The sequence below is a fragment of the Ctenocephalides felis genome, unplaced genomic scaffold, assembly GCF_003426905.1.
Source record: "Ctenocephalides felis isolate EL2017-DRISC unplaced genomic scaffold, ASM342690v1 CF-g0.4_SCAFFOLD_01886, whole genome shotgun sequence".
In the NCBI taxonomy this organism is placed as follows: domain Eukaryota; kingdom Metazoa; phylum Arthropoda; class Insecta; order Siphonaptera; family Pulicidae; genus Ctenocephalides; species Ctenocephalides felis.
In genome coordinates, this window is record NW_020538040.1 from 79,583,080 (window position 1) to 79,603,028 (window position 19,949).

The 19,949-nt window shown below is 29.3% G+C and overlaps 1 protein-coding gene across 3 annotated transcripts in view; it reads left to right on the plus strand.

Annotated features, from left to right (window-relative positions):
* LOC113377507 (protein jim lovell) overlaps nt 1-7,268 on the plus strand; it is a 99,858-nt gene extending 92,590 nt beyond the window's left edge. For all 3 annotated transcript variants that reach the window (XM_026617858.1, XM_026617857.1, XM_026617859.1), the window contains 2 exons: nt 4,425-4,676; nt 6,588-7,268. In XM_026617858.1, the coding sequence (XP_026473643.1) occupies nt 4,425-4,676; nt 6,588-6,994 (659 nt within the window). In that variant the 3' untranslated portion in view covers nt 6,995-7,268. The remainder of the gene's footprint in view (nt 1-4,424; nt 4,677-6,587) is intronic.
* The last annotated feature ends 12,681 nt before the right edge of the window (nt 7,269-19,949 follow it).

Genomic DNA, 19,949 nt, shown 5'->3' on the forward strand with positions numbered 1-19,949 from the left:
CAAAAATTGACAAAATGACGGCGTTTTTTTTTTAAAAAAGTCGAATTTTACCCAAAATTTTGGTCGTTTTAGGACTGCCAAAATTCGATTTTTTATACGATCGAAAAATCGATAGTTCATTTTACGGAGAACTATATATAGAACATGTAAAAAAAAATTGATAGTGATCGGATCATTTTTTTTGAGTAATCGCTGCAGCAAATTCGGAAAATGCTGTTCGAGAAAAAAAACTACTTCATCAATCATTTCAAAATTTTAGGAATATATTTATACATGTTTTAAGAATACATAGTACATAGTAATACAAAAATAAATATTTTTTAATTTATCGTCGATATCCAACGGCGCCACAAAAAAGGCCCTTCACTGCTGCAGTGATTCCGGCCTTCTACGTGGATGAAATTTAAAAAAAAAAATATCGTTAAACTAGATAATATTGTCTGTAAAATGAACTACGATAAAGAAAATAAATCAAAAATTGACAAAATGACGGCGTTTTTTTTTAAAAAAAGTCGAATTTTACCCAAAATTTTGGTCGTTTTAGGACTGCCAAAATTCGATTTTTTATCCGATCGAAAAATCGATAGTTCGTTTTACGGAGAACTATATATAGAACATGTAAAAAAAATTGATAGTGATCGGATCATTTGTTTTTGAGTAATCGCTGCAGCAAATTCGGAAAATGCTGTTTCAAGAAAAACTAGTTCAAAGATTAAATGATCGTTATACTATATACTATATACTATATTATACTATATACTATATACTATATTATACTATATACTATATATATAATTTTTAAATGGCTGTAGCTCAAAAACTATTTAAGATATCGATTTAAAATTTTAGTATGTTATTTTTAAAGGTATAACCTATAAAAATATGGAAAAATGAAAATTCGATTTTTTGAAAATTTCACCCTATTTGTGCCCCTTAAACTTTCATGCTGCAAAGCGCTAATTTGAACCACAAAATAATTAAAAAACATACATAGACGAATTGGATTATTAAATAATCAGATTATGTTAGGTGCGTCTGAAAACACAAATGTACTTTAAGAACAAACATGAAAATTTCGGGAAATTTTTTTCGACCTTAAACTCGTTCACCAACTATTTTTGATACGATAGAGATGGGCCTAAAGGTGACCCCCACCGAAATCTCGAAAACAAGTAAGGTTAAGAATTTTTTAACAAGATTTGAAAGTAGAGGGAAAAAGATGTATAACCAGCCGTCACCTCTATTGTTACGTACTTGCTATCGGCCTATGTGGTAAAAAGGACCAAATTTTTATACCAAAACAGTATAAAAAACATTTCTAAAATAATTAGCTGAGAACAGAGTCAGATAGTTGTCTGTTTGATATGTGTTATTTGTTATGCTATAATAGGTTCAATAGGTTTAGTTTTCACAATATAATTGCTCTTATCATATTGCATTTTTTTTTTTTTTGAATAATGATAAAAAATATATTTAGTTCTCTTCCTGTGTCATAAGACGTTAATTTCTTACGTAAAAGATAACATCGACGACATATGGAACTAAAAATAACTATGCTATAAGATAAATGATGCTCGAAAATTATACAAATTATAAGTGAATTTTTTATTAAAATTGATATCCTTTAATTAGTGTTTGAATTTTTAAAACTTATCAAAAAATGTACCCAACATCTAATTACAAAATACAATAAAATATAAAATAATTTATATAAAAGTTTTTAAAAATCGGATAAAGCTAGAAACTAGTTAATTTGAAAAATCGTTTTAGCTCATGTTTCCACAAAACTGATAAAAATCAATATCGATGCAGCATTTTTTAAACTTTTCACAATAGAACTTCGTTGTACAAGTAAAACCGTCAAATTATGGGTACTTCACGCTTTCTGAGTCATCTTTCACTTTCTAAACAATACCACAATCAAAGCGTCTCTTCCAGAATATTTAAACAAAATTTTAATATCAAAATTAATTGATCGATTAATATCTATCATATATTATGCAAGTGCCCAAATTTAAAAATATAAGAACAAATTGTAGTGCACGAAAGATTTGTAGCTCGTTAAAATATTTGTTATAATCAATATTATCTTATTTCAGAGTGGTACTGTTAGAACAAGAATACACGCAATAATTTCTTTAATTCACACGTAAATGTAATGTAAGCATATTTCGTTTGTCAATATATGTTCTCAAATTAAGTATAATTGTATATTTACCATGATAGTTCTTGAGTTGTAATAAATCATCATTAACCAAAAATGTGACATCGTATTTGTTTGATTAAGGAACGTTTAATTTGAATTACGTGTCGTGAGTTCTTTATAGATTCTTTAATACATATTGACAAAGGGGTGTCTGAAAGAAAAACGAATTATAATTATCTCTTTATACAATTTATTTGAAATAGTTTGTGTGTTACTGTATTTATGCAATGGGATGTTTTGTTTAATTAAAGATAATAACCATTTCGATAAAAAAAGACCAAGAGGCAGGGGTATGAAGAATCATCGGCAAAAGTCGGTCCAGCCGTTTTGGAGTTACAGATCAAAAAATGCAGAAAATAGAAATCGAGTTTTTGAGAGAACTGAGCATCCGATTCGAATGATCCGGAAAACATTTAAGTCGTAATGAAGGGGAGAAGCGGTGATTAGTTTTTGGCAAAGGCGGATCCAGCAGTTTCGTAGATACGGAGCAAAATGTGCAAAAAATGGCAGTTTTTGAGAAAAATAAGCATCCGATTTGAATGATTCAAAAAAGTTTCTGCTTGTGTTGACAAAACGATTGTTTCAAGAAAAAAAACTGTTTTTTTTAATTTCCACAAGAAATTTTTTTAGATATCGAAAATAATTCAGATTTTCAAAATTTCAATTCGGTATGGTATTCGGTACGGTATTCTCGGTACTTGCAAAGTTATAGACTTACCTATTTAAGTTATTTTATTCAACTCGGTAATTCGTGCGTTAATTGTAATATTAACATTATATTAAATATAATCTTAGCCTTACAATCAGATTTTTTGTAGCAAGCGCTTTTGAATATTAGAGTTGAAATGTAGGTCTCAATATGACATTAATCATTATATATATATATATATATATATATATATATATATATATATATTCTATACATGATGATAAAAAATCGCATTAATCATCATATATGTAATAATGTTATATCTAAGGCGCGTTATCTCTTCGTGAAAAATGAATTGCCCCATGCATGAAATTGGTGATGCGAAAAACATTTTTTACGTATGTAATGAAGCTGCCATGACATATGAAGATTTTAAATCAAACTCAATACGATATTTTTGAAGAGCACTTTCACAAAAATAATATGCACTCATATGCGCAACTTCGAAATTCAAAACTCTAACAATAAGACATCTTTCAAATAATTGTACTTCTACTAATTATGTTACTAGTATTACTTTTTATGCAATTTTATTTTTCATTTTCGCATTACCTACACACACACAGACACACATATATATATATATATATATATATATATATATAATAAATGGTACTCTGCCCGAAGGCAGGTTCATGGCGCGAGTGCCAGCACAAGTAAATAATTCCCTAACCCTTCCATTCCTTTTTACACCTTTTTTTATTTGTTTTATTCGAATATAAGTGAAAAGGTCTTTCACCATTATCTCCAAAACAAGTAAAGTATAGAATTTTATACTATTAGTAAAATGAAAGAGATGTGTAATGAGCTATTACCTTTATTCTTATGACATGTTTGAATATTTGAGGTGATTTATTTACTTTATAAATTATGATACTTGAATATATTTTTTAAGTATATCTTATTTAATTGTTTTATAATGTGCATTGTTATTTTTAAGTTATATTCAATAGATTTATTTATATAATTTCTATAAAAGCTTGCATGTGGCTGGGATAAAAAGAACCATCTAAACATTTACATTAGCAAAGATATAAACAATTAAAGTATGAGTAAAGGTTATAAACACTAGCAAAGATATACACAATTAAGTTAAAAAAAGCAATTTTATAAGAGATAAATTAAATTAAAAGTTATTCGATCTCTGTTGACGAATATTTTTCGCGAAATACTATATCAAGGGTGTAATACTTGTAAAAAATTTGCTCATGAAATTCATATTTCGCCTCCGGTAAATAATTTAGCAAGTTAAAACATTGGATCTGTTTACCTTCATCATCCTGCCTCTGGGTAAAATGGCAGGATGACCAATTTCTATAATTATAAATTAACTGAAAATTTAACTGAACATAGTTCCGTAGTTGTTTATTTGATACGTGTTATACGTTGAGATGTAGTCATAGACCTTATACATATTTATTATAGGATCTATTGATGTAGTTCATTTACTACTCGTATTTGTATACTCTTCATAAGAAAAGCACATTACATATCTTTATTTTTTTCAAGGGCGTCCTAAAGGCCAGCATTCTGCTCCACGAGGAGGACCACCACGATCATGGACCAACGCAGAACTTACCGAAGCATTGCAACATGTATGGAATAAAAAAATGACAACTAGCCAGGCGTCCAGAATATTTGGAATTCCATACAACTCCCTGCTGATGTATGTCCGTGGAAAATATGGCAAAAGTCTTAAGCTCGAACAACTCAGAAAAGATTGTATAGGCGGACCTCCTTTAGAATTACTGACTATGACAGGTGAGCAAAGCATTATTCGATATATTTCTTAAATAAAATTGTATTATAAAATTTGTTTGTATTACTATAAAAAACTGCAGTAAATATATAGAGTATAAGCGCGGATACGGATAAGCAGCAAGCTCTAAGAATGAATTTTGAAATAAACTAGCTGTAAGTGGAATTCTGTCTTAAGGCAATTAAGGCATCGTGCCTTAAGGCAAATTGCTGGAACTTCTCGTACCAAAAATTAATATTTTTTTAAAAGCGATTAACATTTTTGAAAAAATTTTACTTCTAAAAAATTAGATTTTTGAGAAACAAAAAAAAAATGTTCGAAAAAAAAAACTTTCTTTATTTTGGCATAGTTTGGAAATTCTGAACTTTTTTTCAAAACAATCGTACTTCTTTAACTGCATAGAGACGAAATGTCAAAGCGCGTAAGCGCCGCGTTGCCGTCTAACGGATAAACATTGATACGGAACCCATAGGAATGTAAACAAAATTCATACTTATTGTATGAAATCTCTATAAAATGTTAATCTCTATAAAATATCTGATAATTTGATGTGCATATGTCTAATGATCATTTTTGACCGCCAAATGGCTTTTTGTTTTACTTTTTTCATTAGATCTCCGAAACCGCTAGACCTGCCTTCATGAAAATTTGATCAATTCTTCATCTTACAAGTGAAATGTTTTTTGAATTTTTAAAATCGGACGCTCCGTTCTCTTAAAAACCGTGTTACCGTTTTTGGCACTTTTTGCCTCGTATCTTAGGAACGGCTAGACCTGCCTCCACCAAACTAATCAGCACGTCTTCTTATCAGTACGAATCGAATATTTTTCAAATTATTTAAATCGGTTAATCGGTGTTCTCGAAATCGTCGACGAAATTTTGTATCCGAACACACACACACGCACACATCCATTTTTTCTAAGGTATGCCAAAATATTCAGAAACCTTTGAAACGTCGAGAAATGCAAAAATTTTTATTTTCGATTTTTTGCGATTACTATAACTTACCCTACGCAAAGTTAATAAAAACTAGTTCTTAGTGACATTTTGCCTTAAGGCAAGTTGTATCAACTTCCCGAAATTTGTAATAATTGACTAAACCAACTTGATTAAGTCAATTAAGTCTAACAATTGAGAATTGAGAAATTGAAATTCAGGTATTTAGATAAAATTTTCAGCTGTTTATTTCGAAAATGATATTTTCGCGTTCAATTGAAAATAAAAATTGCGATTTCCAATTGAATTTTCTTGACACATTTAAATTATCTGTAATTCTATTAATTATATTGCACAAACACGTGCTTCCTAAAATTGTAGCTTATTAAAAGAATTTTAAAGAATTGACGATGTTTGACTCATCACATCACAAAAGCAACTTTTGACTATAATATTTTTTAAAATTTTTAGAATTACATGACTTGTCGTAGGGCCAAAAAAAAATTAATAAAAATTGACGATTTTTTTAACAGTTAATTACAAGGATATGTGCCAGCGGATCTCTACCAAAAACTAATCAGTATCTTTCCCAACCAATATCTTTCGAACAGTTTCTAAATTTAAAAAATCGATTCAGAAAAAAAAAGAAAAATTTTTCACTTTTCTGCTATTTATAAAGAAACGGTTTGGCTCATCGTCGCGCTAAATCCAAAATCAGCCGTTTTTGAGATTGAGGAAACGTCGACGAAAGGTCAAAAATCTGTTCACACACACACACATATACTTTTTCCAAATTTGGTCTCATTCCATTCAGGATGGCTTGAAACATCGAGAAAACATCAAATTAGCAAATCGGATTTTCTGACGAAAACGTAAACTTCTCCTTCGGAAAGTTAAAAAACCCTTGAAAATTGACTGTTGAAATGTTTTATTTTGCTTCAACTTACGTAAGAATAATTTTTTATCATTTGCATTAGGTAATAATAACAACAACGGAGGAAAGGGACCCAAGGAGGAACCTGGACAATGCCCAAGACCGCCAAGTTCTGAACCGGAAGCCCTGTGTAGTCCTGGTCCCATGTTCAACCCGTTTTCGACGGGTTTCTACCCGGAGTTTGTAGGCGGTCCCGGTTTCCCCGGATTGCCTCTGAGCATGCTGCACCTAATACCTCCAAACGCGAACGACCGAATGTTGCAGTCTGGTCGCGAGCCATTGCCTGGTCTCGATTACACGATTAAGAACGACGAGTTCAGCAAAGGCAGCGAAATGGAAGTCGAGAACTATTCCTCCCTGGCCCTGTCGCGCGACGACAGGCACGAGCGGCACGAGCGGCACGAGAGGCACGAGAGGCACGAGCTCGTCCAGCACAACGGTCAGGACTAGATTTAAAATGTTACTTTTTCCCTTAATCGCACATTCGTCTGAACTAAACACGCAGCACACGAGGCGCCTTTTTCTTTGGCCCATCATTTAGTACTGCAGATTATATTTAGTCCAGCGTATGTGCGATTTCGGTATTAGCGAGAAACAGAAATTGTTTTCTTTTGTAGATGGATATATTCCAACAAAACAATATAATCGCGATTGCAAAGTATACGGGTGGTTATTAAGGCGATCGTTCTGTGTGATGTACCTTTATAATAGCTATATTATTAATCGGGGCAATATTTAGAATTTAAGTCTGTAGGTTTATACAAATTTAAGAATGTTTTAAATGATAGAAAATGCGTTTATTTGAGACATATGATTGGAGTGATGTATTTTTTATAAGCATTAGACTTGCGGATATCATTTTCGCTATTAAAAATATATTAATGATTTTGTTATGTTTTGATTTCTAAATTTACATCTATTAAATGTGGATTATAAAATATACTCAAACAAATTTTGCGCATTTGAGACTTTTCATGTAAAAACCTTTACTCACATAAAAGCATTTAATTTTATTTACATACACAAAAAAATAACAGGGTATATACATATTATAAATATTATGACAATATATTAATATATAAAAACAATTTGCAGCAACATTAACTTATATTCGACAATAACTGATGCGCATATTTTATTTATTATCATCACCATAAATTAACAATTCAGACACCTTCGTGCAATGAAAGCAGTGAAGATTATTTATCCACGTAGATCTTATTTAATAACATTAACAACATAAATTCTAGTATCAATGTCTTCTTGCTGGTTAGTATGGAGTTCTTGAATAACGTTGCAAAAATTAACAACGCAAACTTCATAATTCAAATGTCAAAATTGTTTTGCATAATCGTTGTTTGGTTTCTCCATTTCCAATTTTATTTATATAACTCATTTCTTAAAATATATATGAAAAGCTCATTACCTATATTGCATCGTGTTGATCCAAGTAGTTAACCTTTTTATTTCATATAAATGATATATAAATAAATTTTGTCATTCGTACTCATTGAGTCGAACTCTTAAGTATAATACGAAATAAGTTATACTTAGACACTTGAAATAGGTCGCCTATTTGGCAGCATTTGTTCTTATGCATACTTATTCACGATTTCCGCATATCTTGTAAGATATTTGTTACGTTGCTGGATTTTCTCTATAACTAATTATTAATTTGGCTGGGATATTTTCGTCCCCAAATATCTCAAATGCGATGTTCATGTTAATATTTGTTATTTTTCTTATAGATATAATATTTTTAAGTTTAATTTATTATATAATATAATTATTGTTAAATACCTACCTACATATAAACATATTATATCACAAAAGACTGAAAATTATAATTTAATCTCAAGCATTTAAAATGAATACTCATTAATTTATTATATATACAATTATATCAGATTCTCTCTTAGAACCTAACAAGATAATTATTTTTTATTTTAAATAGAATAAATTTTAAGTTAAGTATTATATAATTTTGCAATGAATAGTGTGCCGTTGCGTCATTAGACCTCACGTGGATTAACAAAAACACACATCTATGTGATCGCGCTACAAATTTATTATTATCTGGGAAAATATGGCATATGTAGGTATCAACAACAATTTTTATTGCTTTTCAATATAGCACAAATTATTAAAATTTTAGTACGGTTGTACAAAACTGTCAAAACTGAACTGATGTAAATCATTCCATACTCAAATTGGAAATTATTGTTAGAAGTACATATTTTAATTTTGAATGAGTCAGTAGTGAAATTCGTAGGTACGTAGAACTTGAACTTAGTTGGTATTTTATGAATTTTCAGTGAGTTCGAACTTATTTGTTGCATTCCATATAAATTTTATACGTGATTAGTGAATTAAAATACATATTGTAATTTACATAATGTTATGAAATTTAATATATCTGTGAACAATCAAGCGCGTTCGTTTTATGTGTAATAAAGACATACTTATCATAGATTAAATAATAAATTAAACTTAACAAAAGATAAAATAATTTAATTAATAAATTAAATAAATTTATATAGATATGCACACATAATAACGTGTGTGCAAACAATTTGAATACGTGCATCTGTACATTTGTATGTATTATATATTAACTATAGAATGTTTTTAGAAGTGCAATATAAGAGAATATATTTAATAATGATGCAATTTATTGATTTTTTTCTTGATATTATACTATGATATTGTGGAACAACAGGAGTTGAATTTAAATATTTGAAACATTCTATAGATATGTTAGAAATTATATCTGCGAATATAAGATATTTTTTATTTTCCAAATTTAACAAATTTTAACAATAAATTATTAGGATAGATTTACGAAATAATAAAATGATCTGAACATTGAGAGTTCAAGGGGTCTAAAGTCAATTAAAAAATCAATATTTGCAATATTATCGAATTCGGGCACATACATCACGTGTAACTCGTATATATATATATATATATATATATATATATATATATATATGAATATTTGTGTATGTATATATGCACAATGATAAACAGTTATTATAATTACATAACTTGTAATTGTGTATACTTTCCATAACCCACTTGTACAAATAATGTTATAAAATTTTCTACATAGATCTATTAGTATCTTCAAACAATTTTTCTTTGAAAATGATGATTACCTATTGTTGTTTATTATTATCATTATTGTATAATTATTATTAAGAAAACTGAGCTATTTTATTTGGAATACACCTGTTTATAAAACATTTCATACTGAACAAGCGCAAATGCTTAATGAATGAGCCACACAGGGAGAAATGATTTCGCCGTCGACAAAATCATATATATTAAATTAAATTAAAAATCAAATATTTCCACATTTAGTACATAAAATTGATAAATTACAATTAACTCGTTCCACGTTCCCGTTTCGAGTGTGACCTATCTCATTCATCCCTGTGCATTATATAATTCAATCCCAGAAAGGTTATTGCCGTTTATTAACATTTTATACTTTTCAAAAAACTTAATATTTAAATATCAAACTAAACAAATTAACTGAAAAGTTCGTAATAACATCAGGGTATACAAATTTTCATACTGTCAAGTATTTAAAATAATAAATTTATAAATAACATTTATGAATCTATCTCTAATAATATTAATGTCCCACTAAATATATGAAATGAAATCAATTTTGATAAACACGAGAAAAATTTCAATTATGTATATTTTTGAAAACTATTTATTTGTAGGGCGAAGGTAAAACATATTTCTACTTTAAAATAATATTCCTGAAATTCAGATCTTAACTCAAAATCAAATATTAAAATGAATATATTTCTCATTCAATATATGTAGCCTTCATAACTTTTTAACACACACACACATATATATGTGTGTGTGTGTGTTTAAAATGTAAACTTAAAAACATAACTTAATTACCTCACAGACAATTTTTAAAATGTTTTTGTGGGCACCGTTTTTGTGATTTGTGAATATTTATCGGGAAAAGTATACAAATGGACGAACAAATCTATTTTAGCAATTAAATAATTGTCTGTTAGCTAATAAGTAAGTTATTTATTTACAACACACACACACACACACATATATATATATATATATATATATATATATATATATATATATATATATATAAAGCGAGAGGTTCTTCTTCAGATGGTGAAATAATATGATAAATTTATTTCTTGGGCATCCACCCATTAATTAAAAACAGTTTTATTGAAGGAAAATGTTTTTATTCAGAGAACATACGTTTCGGGTCTTGATTGGACCCATCTTCAGTGCATACAAATAAATTTGAAAAGAAAAATACAAAAACACACGAAATTGCACGAATTTGAATTTTTTTCAAATTTATTTGTATGCACTGAAGATGAGTCAAATCAAGAGCCGAAACGTATGTTCTCTGAATAAAAACATTTTCCTTCAATAAAACTGTTTTTAATTTCTGGATGGATGCCCAAGAAACAATTTTATCATATATATATATATATATATATATATATATCCAATATTATATATATATATATATATATATATATATAATATTGGAGCGGTTCGATTTGTATTCGTCATAAAAAGTCGCTTAGACACATATGATTTTCGGATACTAGGGATCAAAATAAGATACTTCGCTGAAGAAACCATACCTCTAAAAGGAATTCTGATGTCCTGTGCTTGGCCCAAAAATAAGAGTTAAAATTCGAAATTTTCCATTTTGACCCATTTAGAGTGCCCCAATTGTGTCCAAAAGTATGGCCGACCCCCACTAACTTTGGAAGGTCGATCCGCTGGGACCCCCACTGAGAGGTTATTCAACATTTAACCCTTATCTTTCGGTCAATGCAGACATCAGAACTCATTTTAGAGGTATGGTTTCTTCAGCAAAGTATCTTATTTTTATCCCTAAAATCCGAAAATCATATGTGTCTACGTGGTTTTTAAATCCTTAAATCGACCCGCCCTAATATATATATATATATATATATATATATATATATATATATATAGCTACAAATACATTGGCAAATTGGTGAAAGTAAAATAAATCTTCGTTAAGTAGAAGTGTCAATCAATGAAAAAGATACCCGAATAATAACAGGAAGCAATATATTACACTATATTGCTAAATTGAAAAGAACAAATATATATATATATATATATATATATATATATATATACATATATATATATATATATAGAACGTGTAGGTATATCATGCAAATGTGTGTCATGATTTGTTAGTTGTAAAAACTCCACTTCCCAAAAAAAAACTTCCACAAGTTAAACATAAATGAAATTAATAATAAAAAGTTTACGTATGTTCATTCTTATATTTTAAAATATCTCTAAAATATTTTAATTTGTATGTATTTTAAGGAATATGAAAAAGTATGTATATAGGCAACAATGTACATATAATTTATATCAAATCAGACAAAAAGTGTAAAACAAATTTCTAATAGAAAAAAATAAATATTTGGTCGTAACTTTGAAAATGTAAAAAATATTGTGAGACTCACATTATAAATTGAATAAAGATGTTATTGATAATTCTATCATTTTGCTTTCATTTAATATATAGTTTCAATTTTTTTTCTTAAGCGAATATTGATTTTATAATTACTGTATTAAATTGCTATAACACTATTTTCAAGATAATTGAGAAATATTTCTTTAAGAATAAATTATATTCTGTAATATAATTTTAGTTACTGTACTTGGTGGGGTTGGTAACCATCTTGTATTGGTAAACTTAATTGTATCAGTTATATTTTACATCTAATCTCAACTTCGTAAATCCATTGCGTACATGATACGCACATCTCTAAACTATTTGAAACATATGTGCTATCATCTAGGCATAAAGCAGTTTTTTGTATGTCGAACCCATTGATATGAACTTTTTCGTGACCTTACTTCTGGCCAGTACGATATTCTTCTGATATGATCATATCTTCATTTTTGTTAGTATACTATATCTGTATCCGTATTTTTTCTTCAGTATGCCACAGAAAAACAGAAAGGTGAGAGTTAAAAGATAATAAAACAGAAAATTATATTACCATTAATAACATGAGACATTGAAAGGTCAGTTGCACAGTTAATAGTAATCAAACTATAAGTAACGACAAATATAACTAAAAGTAGCATTTTGCCTTAAGGCAAGTTACATAAACTCCCTGAAAATAATCGACTAATGAATAAAAATTGAGTTTTACCTATTTAGATATAATGCTCAACCGTTCATTTCACAAATAAACATTTCGAGATCCTACTTGAATTGGTGTAAGTTTACTACAATGAGTGTTAATGTACTATAATTATTTAAAGCTGAGTTATTTGGCATATCACTAGTACGTAAATAGAAGGTATAATGTGGAACTCAGAACACTGCCTTGAGGCACACTAGAATAAATCGGTTTTCGAGAGGATAGCTTTTTACTTACTTTAAGTTGAAAATTTTTTTGAGATATTTTTTTTAACTTCCCGTAGGGCAAGTTATAGTAATGGCAAAAAAATCGAAAATAATTTTTTTTATATAAATTTACGTTTCAAAACCTTCTGAACATTTTGGAATACCTTAGAAAAAAATGGATGTATGTGTGTGTTTTTTTTTTGTATACCGAAGGAAATGCCTTTATGCATTCCAGAATGGTGTTCTGCCTGGGAATGTCGGACTCAATATTGCCCTGGTATAATACCGACTAAAACCTCCGCTTTGCCCTTGCCTCTAGTCCCCAAGGAAACCGCCGTTAGGCATTACTTCGTGGGAGGAGGATCTAGAATGTTATAATTCTGCACTTGATTTTATACTCATCTTTTAAATGAGCAAAGTCCCATTCGTCCTTTCTCTCTCCATAGAGCGCAGCTCAATTAGCACCTCTCTCGCAAATCTGTCTATGACGTTCCAAGCAGCTTCACTTGTCAGCATCACTTCAACAACATTACCTGGGGTAATGCGTCCCGTAGAGCACCAAATCGCGGGCACACGAAGAACACATGTTTAGCATCTTCGATTTCGCTCAAACAATATGGGCAATCCGGCAAGCTATCGTGCTTGAAGCGATGTTGGTAGGCTCGAAAACAGCCGTGCCCAGATAGCATTTGCGTAGTATAATAATTTACTTCTCCATGCTTGTGACTTAGCCAGACTTTGATGTTAGGTATGAGATGATGCGTCCATCTGCCCTTCACTGCAACATCCCACATCTGTGTGTGTATGTACGATTTCGGGAACACGGATGAAGCGATTTGAACAATTTAAAAAACATTCGATTCGTATTGATAAGGAAACGTGCTGATTAGTTTTTGGCAAAGGCAGGTCTAGCCGTTCCAAAAATATGGGGCAAAAAGTGCCAACAACGGTAACTCAGTTTTTAAGAGAACAGAGCGCCCTAATTGAATAATTCAAAAAACATTTTACTTGTGTTAACAAGATGAAGAACTGATCAAATTTTCATGGAGGCAGATCTAGCGGTTTCGGAGATCTAGTAACAAAAGTAAAAAAAAAGTGCCATCTGGCGGTCAAAAATGATCATTAGACATATGTACATCGAATTATCAGCTATTTTATAGAGATTTAGCGGCGCTTACGCGCTTCGATATTTCATCTATATGCAGTTAAAGCAGTGCGATTGCTTTGAAAAAAAGTTCAGAATTTCTGAAATATTTCAAAATAAATTTTTCTTCAAAAAGTTTTTTTTTTTCAAAAAAAAAGGAAATTTTTGTCAAAAATCTAATTTTTTCAGAATAATTTTTTTTCAAAAATGTTAATTTAAAAAAAAAAAATGGTACGGGAAGTTACAGCAATTTGCCTTAAGGCACGATGCCATGGCCCCACTAGTTTCATCTTTAAGTTGAGTGATTTCTTTCCTGTGATTTTCAGAAGGAGGATCTGTACATACATCAAACTTTTCCTGGAGATTTTTGTAATCATGATCAAGTCTATCGTTCCTGTCTAAACGATTTTCAATTTGTCTATTTTTCAATTCGAGTTCTTTTTCTAATTTAATCATTTTTTCACTTATGTTTTCATTTGTTGAATTATTTTTATCGTGTAATTTTCTTTCTAAAATACTAAATCGTTCTTCAAGACATGTATGCTTTTCAAAAAGATTATTTATGTTTTTATCTCTTACTTTAATTTCAAACTTAAGTTCGTCGATCACATTTTTATCCATATTTGATTGATCTTTATTATCATTATCTAAGTTTTGAAGCAAATCATTATTTTTCTCTAATTGTTCATTACGCATTAATAATTCTTTAACCTGCGTACTTTTTTCACCTAAATCTAATTTTAAACTATTCACTTCTTTTTGTAAATTCGCCTCAATTTCTATTTCTAACTTTGTTTCTTCCAGCAAATCAACAGTATTTTCCTGTTTCTTATATTTTTCCGCATTATTTTGTCTGCTGTCAACTAAATTAATTATTGCAGCCAAAATCTTACAATATTTAGTTTCAATCGCATCGCGCTTATCATCGTTTTGGAATTCATCGAAATTAATTCGAAGTCCGGATAATCCAAAGTCCGGATAATTCGATAGTCCGGATAATCCAAAGTCCGGATATTCCGATAATCCGATATTCCGATAATCCGATATTCCGATAATCCGATATTCCGATAATCCGATATTCCGATAATCCGGAGTCCGGATAATCCGAAGTCCGAATAATCTGATAGTCCGGATAATTCTAAGTCAGGATAATCCGATAATCCGATGATCCGACATTCCGATAATCCGATATTCCGATAATCCGACATTTCGATAATCCGACATTCCGATTATCCTAAGTCCGGATAATGCGAAGTCCGGATAATCCGAAGTCCGGGTAATCCGATAGTCCGGATAATCCAAAGTCCGGATATTCCGATAATCCGATATTCCGATTATCCGATATTCCGATAATCCAACATTCCGATAGTCCGAAGCCCGGATAATCCGAAGTCCGAATAATCCAATAGTCCGGATAATCCGAAGTCAGGATAATCCTATAGTCCGATAATCCGACATTCCGATAATCCGACATTCCGATCTTTCGATAATTCTAAGTCCGATGTTGGATGGCAACGGTTACATTTTTTAACCAAAAACTTTTTCGACCAAATTTTTTTTGACCAAAAATTTTTTTGACCAATATTTTTTTGACCAAAAATTTTTGCCAAAAATTTTTTTTCCAAAAATTTTTTTGACCAAAATTTTTTTGACCAAAATTTTTTTGACCAAAATTTTTTTAACCAAAAATTTTTTTTCAACAATTTCAAAATTTTTTGGACCAAAATTTGTTTTTCCAAAATTTTTTGGGACAAAAGTTTTTGACCAAAATTTTTTTGTCTAAAATTTTTTCGACCAAAATTTTTTTGACCAAAAAATTTTTTCCAAAAATTTTTTTGACCTAAAATTTTTTTGACCAAAAATTTTTATCCAAATATTTGTTTGACCAAAATTTTTTTGACCAAAAATTTTTTGCCAAAATTTTTTTTGACAAAAATTTTTTTGACCCAAATTTTTTTGACTTAAATTTTTTTGACCAAAATTTTTTTGAACCAAATTTTTTTGACCAAAATTTTTTTGACCAAAATTTTTTGGAACCAAATTTTTTTGACCAAAATTTTTTTTCAAAATTATTTTTCCCAAAATTTTTTCCCCAAAAATTTTTCCAGAAATTTTTTGGACCAAAATTTGTTTTTCCAAAATTTTTTTGATCAAATTTTTTTTGCCCAAAAATTTTTTTGACCGAAGTTTTTTTGACCAAAAATTTTTTTGACCAATATTTTGACCAAAATTTTTTTGCCAAAAATTTTTTTGCCAAAAATTTTTTTGCCAAAAATTTTTTTGACCAAAATTTTTTTAACCAAAAATTTTTTTTCAAAAATTTCAAAATTTTTTGGACCAAAATTTGTTTTTCCAAAATTTTTTGGGACATGGCAACTGTTACTGGATGTTGGATGGCAACGGTTACATTTTTTAACCAAAAACTTTTTCGACCAAATTTTTTTTGTCCAAAATTTTTTTGACCAAAAATTTTTTTGACCAAAATTTTTTTGACCAAAATTTTTTCGATCAAAATTTTTTTGACCAAAAAATTTTTTCCAAAATTTTTTTGCCAAAATTTTTTTTGCCAAAAATTTTTTTGACCCAAATTTTTTTGACTTAAATTTTTTTGACCAAAATTTTTTTGAACCAAATTTTTTTGACCAAAATTTTTTGGAATCAATTTTTTTTGGAATCAATTTTTTTTACCAAAATTTTTTTTCAAAATTTTTTTTCCCAAAATTTTTTCCCCAAAAGTTTTTCCGGAAATTTTTTGGACCAAAATTTGTTTTTCCAAAAATTTTTTTTCAAAATTTTTTTTTCCAAAAATTTTTTTTCAAAATTTTTTTTGCCCAAAATTTTTTTGACAAAAATTTTTTCCCAAAATTTTTTTTTCCGAAATTTTTTGTGCCAAATTTTTTTTTCCAAAATTTTTTGGGCCAAAATTTTTTTGATCAAATTTTTTGTCCAAAAATTTTTTTGACCAAAAACTTTTTTGACCAAAATTTTTTTGACCAAAATTTTTTTTCCTAAAATTTTTTTTTCCAAAAATTTTTCCCGAAATTTTTTGGACCAAAATTTGTTTTTCCAAAATATTTTGGGATAAAATTTTTTGGGCCAAAATTTTTTGATCAAAATTTTTTTGTTCAAAATTTTTTTGACCAAAAATTTTTTTGACAAAAATTTTTTCGACCAAAAATTTTTTTGATCAAAATTTTTTTAACCAAAAATTTTTTCGACCAAAATTTTTTCAACCAAAAATTTTTTTCCAAAAATTTTTTTGACAAAAATTTTTTTGACCAAAATTTTTTTTGACCAAAATTTTTTTGAACCAAATTTTTTTGACCAAAATTTTTTTGACCCAAATTTGTTTGACTTAAATTTATTTGACCAAAACTTTTTTGAATCAAATTTTTTTGACCAAAATTTTTTTGACCAATATTTTTTTTGACCAAAATGATAATATCATAATATAATAATAATTATATAATTTGATATTCCGATAATCCGATATTCCGATAATCCGACATTCTGATAATCCGATATTCCGATAATCCGACATTCCGAAAATCCGACATTCCGATAATCCGATATTCCGATAATTCGACATTCCGATATTCCGATAATCTTAAGTCCGGATAATGCAAAATCCGGATAATCCTAAGTCCGGGTAATTCGATAGTCCGGATAATCCAAAGTCCGGATATTCCGATAATCCGATATTCCGATAATCCGATATTCCGATAATCCGAAGTCCGGATAATCCGAAGTCCGAATAATCCGATAGTCCGGATAATTCTAAGTCAGGATAATCCGATAATCCGATGATCCGACATTCCGATAATCCGATATTCCGATAATCCGACATTTGGATAATCCGACATTCCGATTATCCTAAGTCCGGATAATGCGAAGTCCGGATAATCCGAAGTCCGGGTAATCCGATATTCCGGATAATCCAAAGTCCGGATATTCCGATAATCCAATATTCCGATTATCCGATATTCCGATAATCCAACATTCCGATAGTCCGAAGACGGGATAATCCGAAGTCCGAATAATCCAATAGTCCGGATGATCCGAAGTCAGGATAATCCTATAGTCCGATAATCCGACATTCCGATAATCCGACATTCCGATATTTCGATAATCCTAAGTCCGATGTTGGATGGCAACGGTTACATTTTTTAACCAAAAACTTTTTCGACCAAATTTTTTTTGACCAAAAATTTTTTTGACCAATATTTTTTTGACCAAAAATTTTTTGCCAAAAATTTTTTTTCCAAAAATTTTTTTGACCAAAATTTTTTTGAACCAAATTTTTTTGACCAAAATTTTTTTGACCCAAATTTTTTTGACCCAAATTTTTTTGACTTAAATTTTTTTGACCAAAACTTTTTTGAATCAAATTTTTTTGAATCAAATTTTTTTGACCAAAATTTTTTTGACCAAAATTTTTTTTGGCCAAAATGATAATATCATAATATAATAATAATTATATTATCCGATATTCCGATAATCCGATATTCCGATATTCCGACATTCTGATAATCCGATATTCCGATAATCCGACATTCCGAAAATCCGACATTCCGATAATCCGATATTCCGATAATTCGACATTCCGATATTCCGATAATCCTAAGTCCGGATAATGCGAAATCCGGATAATCCGAAGTCCAGGTAATTCGATAGTCCGGATAATCCAAAGTCCGGATATTCCGATAATCCGATATTCCGATAATCCGATATTCCGATAATCCGATATTCCGATAATCCGATATTCCGATAATCCGATATTCCGATAATCCGGAGTCCGGATAATCCGAAGTCCGAATAATCCGATAGTCCGGATAATTCTAAGTCAGGATAATCCGATAATCCGATGATCCGACATTCCGATAATCCGATATTCCGATAATCCGACAATTCGATAATCCGACATTCCGATTATCCTAAGTCCGGATAATGCGAAGTCCGGATAATCCGAAGTCCGGGTAATCCGATAGTCCGGATAATCCAAAGTCCGGATATTCCGATAATCCGATATTCCGATTATCCGATATTCCGATAATCCAACATTCCGATAGTCCGAAGCCCGGATAATCCGAAGTCCGAATAATCCAATAGTCCGGATAATCCGAAGTCAGGATAATCCTATAGTCCGATAATCCGACATTCCGATCTTTCGATAATTCTAAGTCCGATGTTGGATGGCAACGGTTACATTTTTTAACCAAAAACTTTTTCGACCAAATTTTTTTTGACCAAAAATTTTTTTGACCAATATTTTTTTGACCAAAAATTTTTGCCAACAATTTTTTTTCCAAAAATTTTTTTGACCAAAATTTTTTTGACCAAAATTTTTTTGACCAAAATTTTTTTAACCAAAAATTTTTTTTCAAAAATTTCAAAATTTTTTGGACCAAAATTTGTTTTTCCAAAATTTTTTGGGACAAAATTTTTTGACCAAAATTTTTTTGTCCAAAATTTTTTTGACCAAAAATTTTTTTGACCAAAATTTTTTTGACCAAAATTTTTTCGACCAAAATTTTTTTGACCAAAAAATTTTTTCCAAAAATTTTTTTGACCTAAAATTTTTTTGACCAAAAATTTTTATCCAAAAATTTTTTTGACCAAAATTTTTTTGACCAAAATTTTTTTGCCAAAAATTTTTTTGACCCAAATTTTTTTGACTTAAATTTTTTTGACCAAAATTTTTTTGAACCAAATTTTTTTGACCAAAATTTTTTTGACCAAAATTTTTTGGAATCAAATTTTTTTACCAAAATTTTTTTTCAAAATTTTTTTTCCCAAAATTTTTTCTCCAAAAATTTTTCCGAGAATTTTTTGGACCA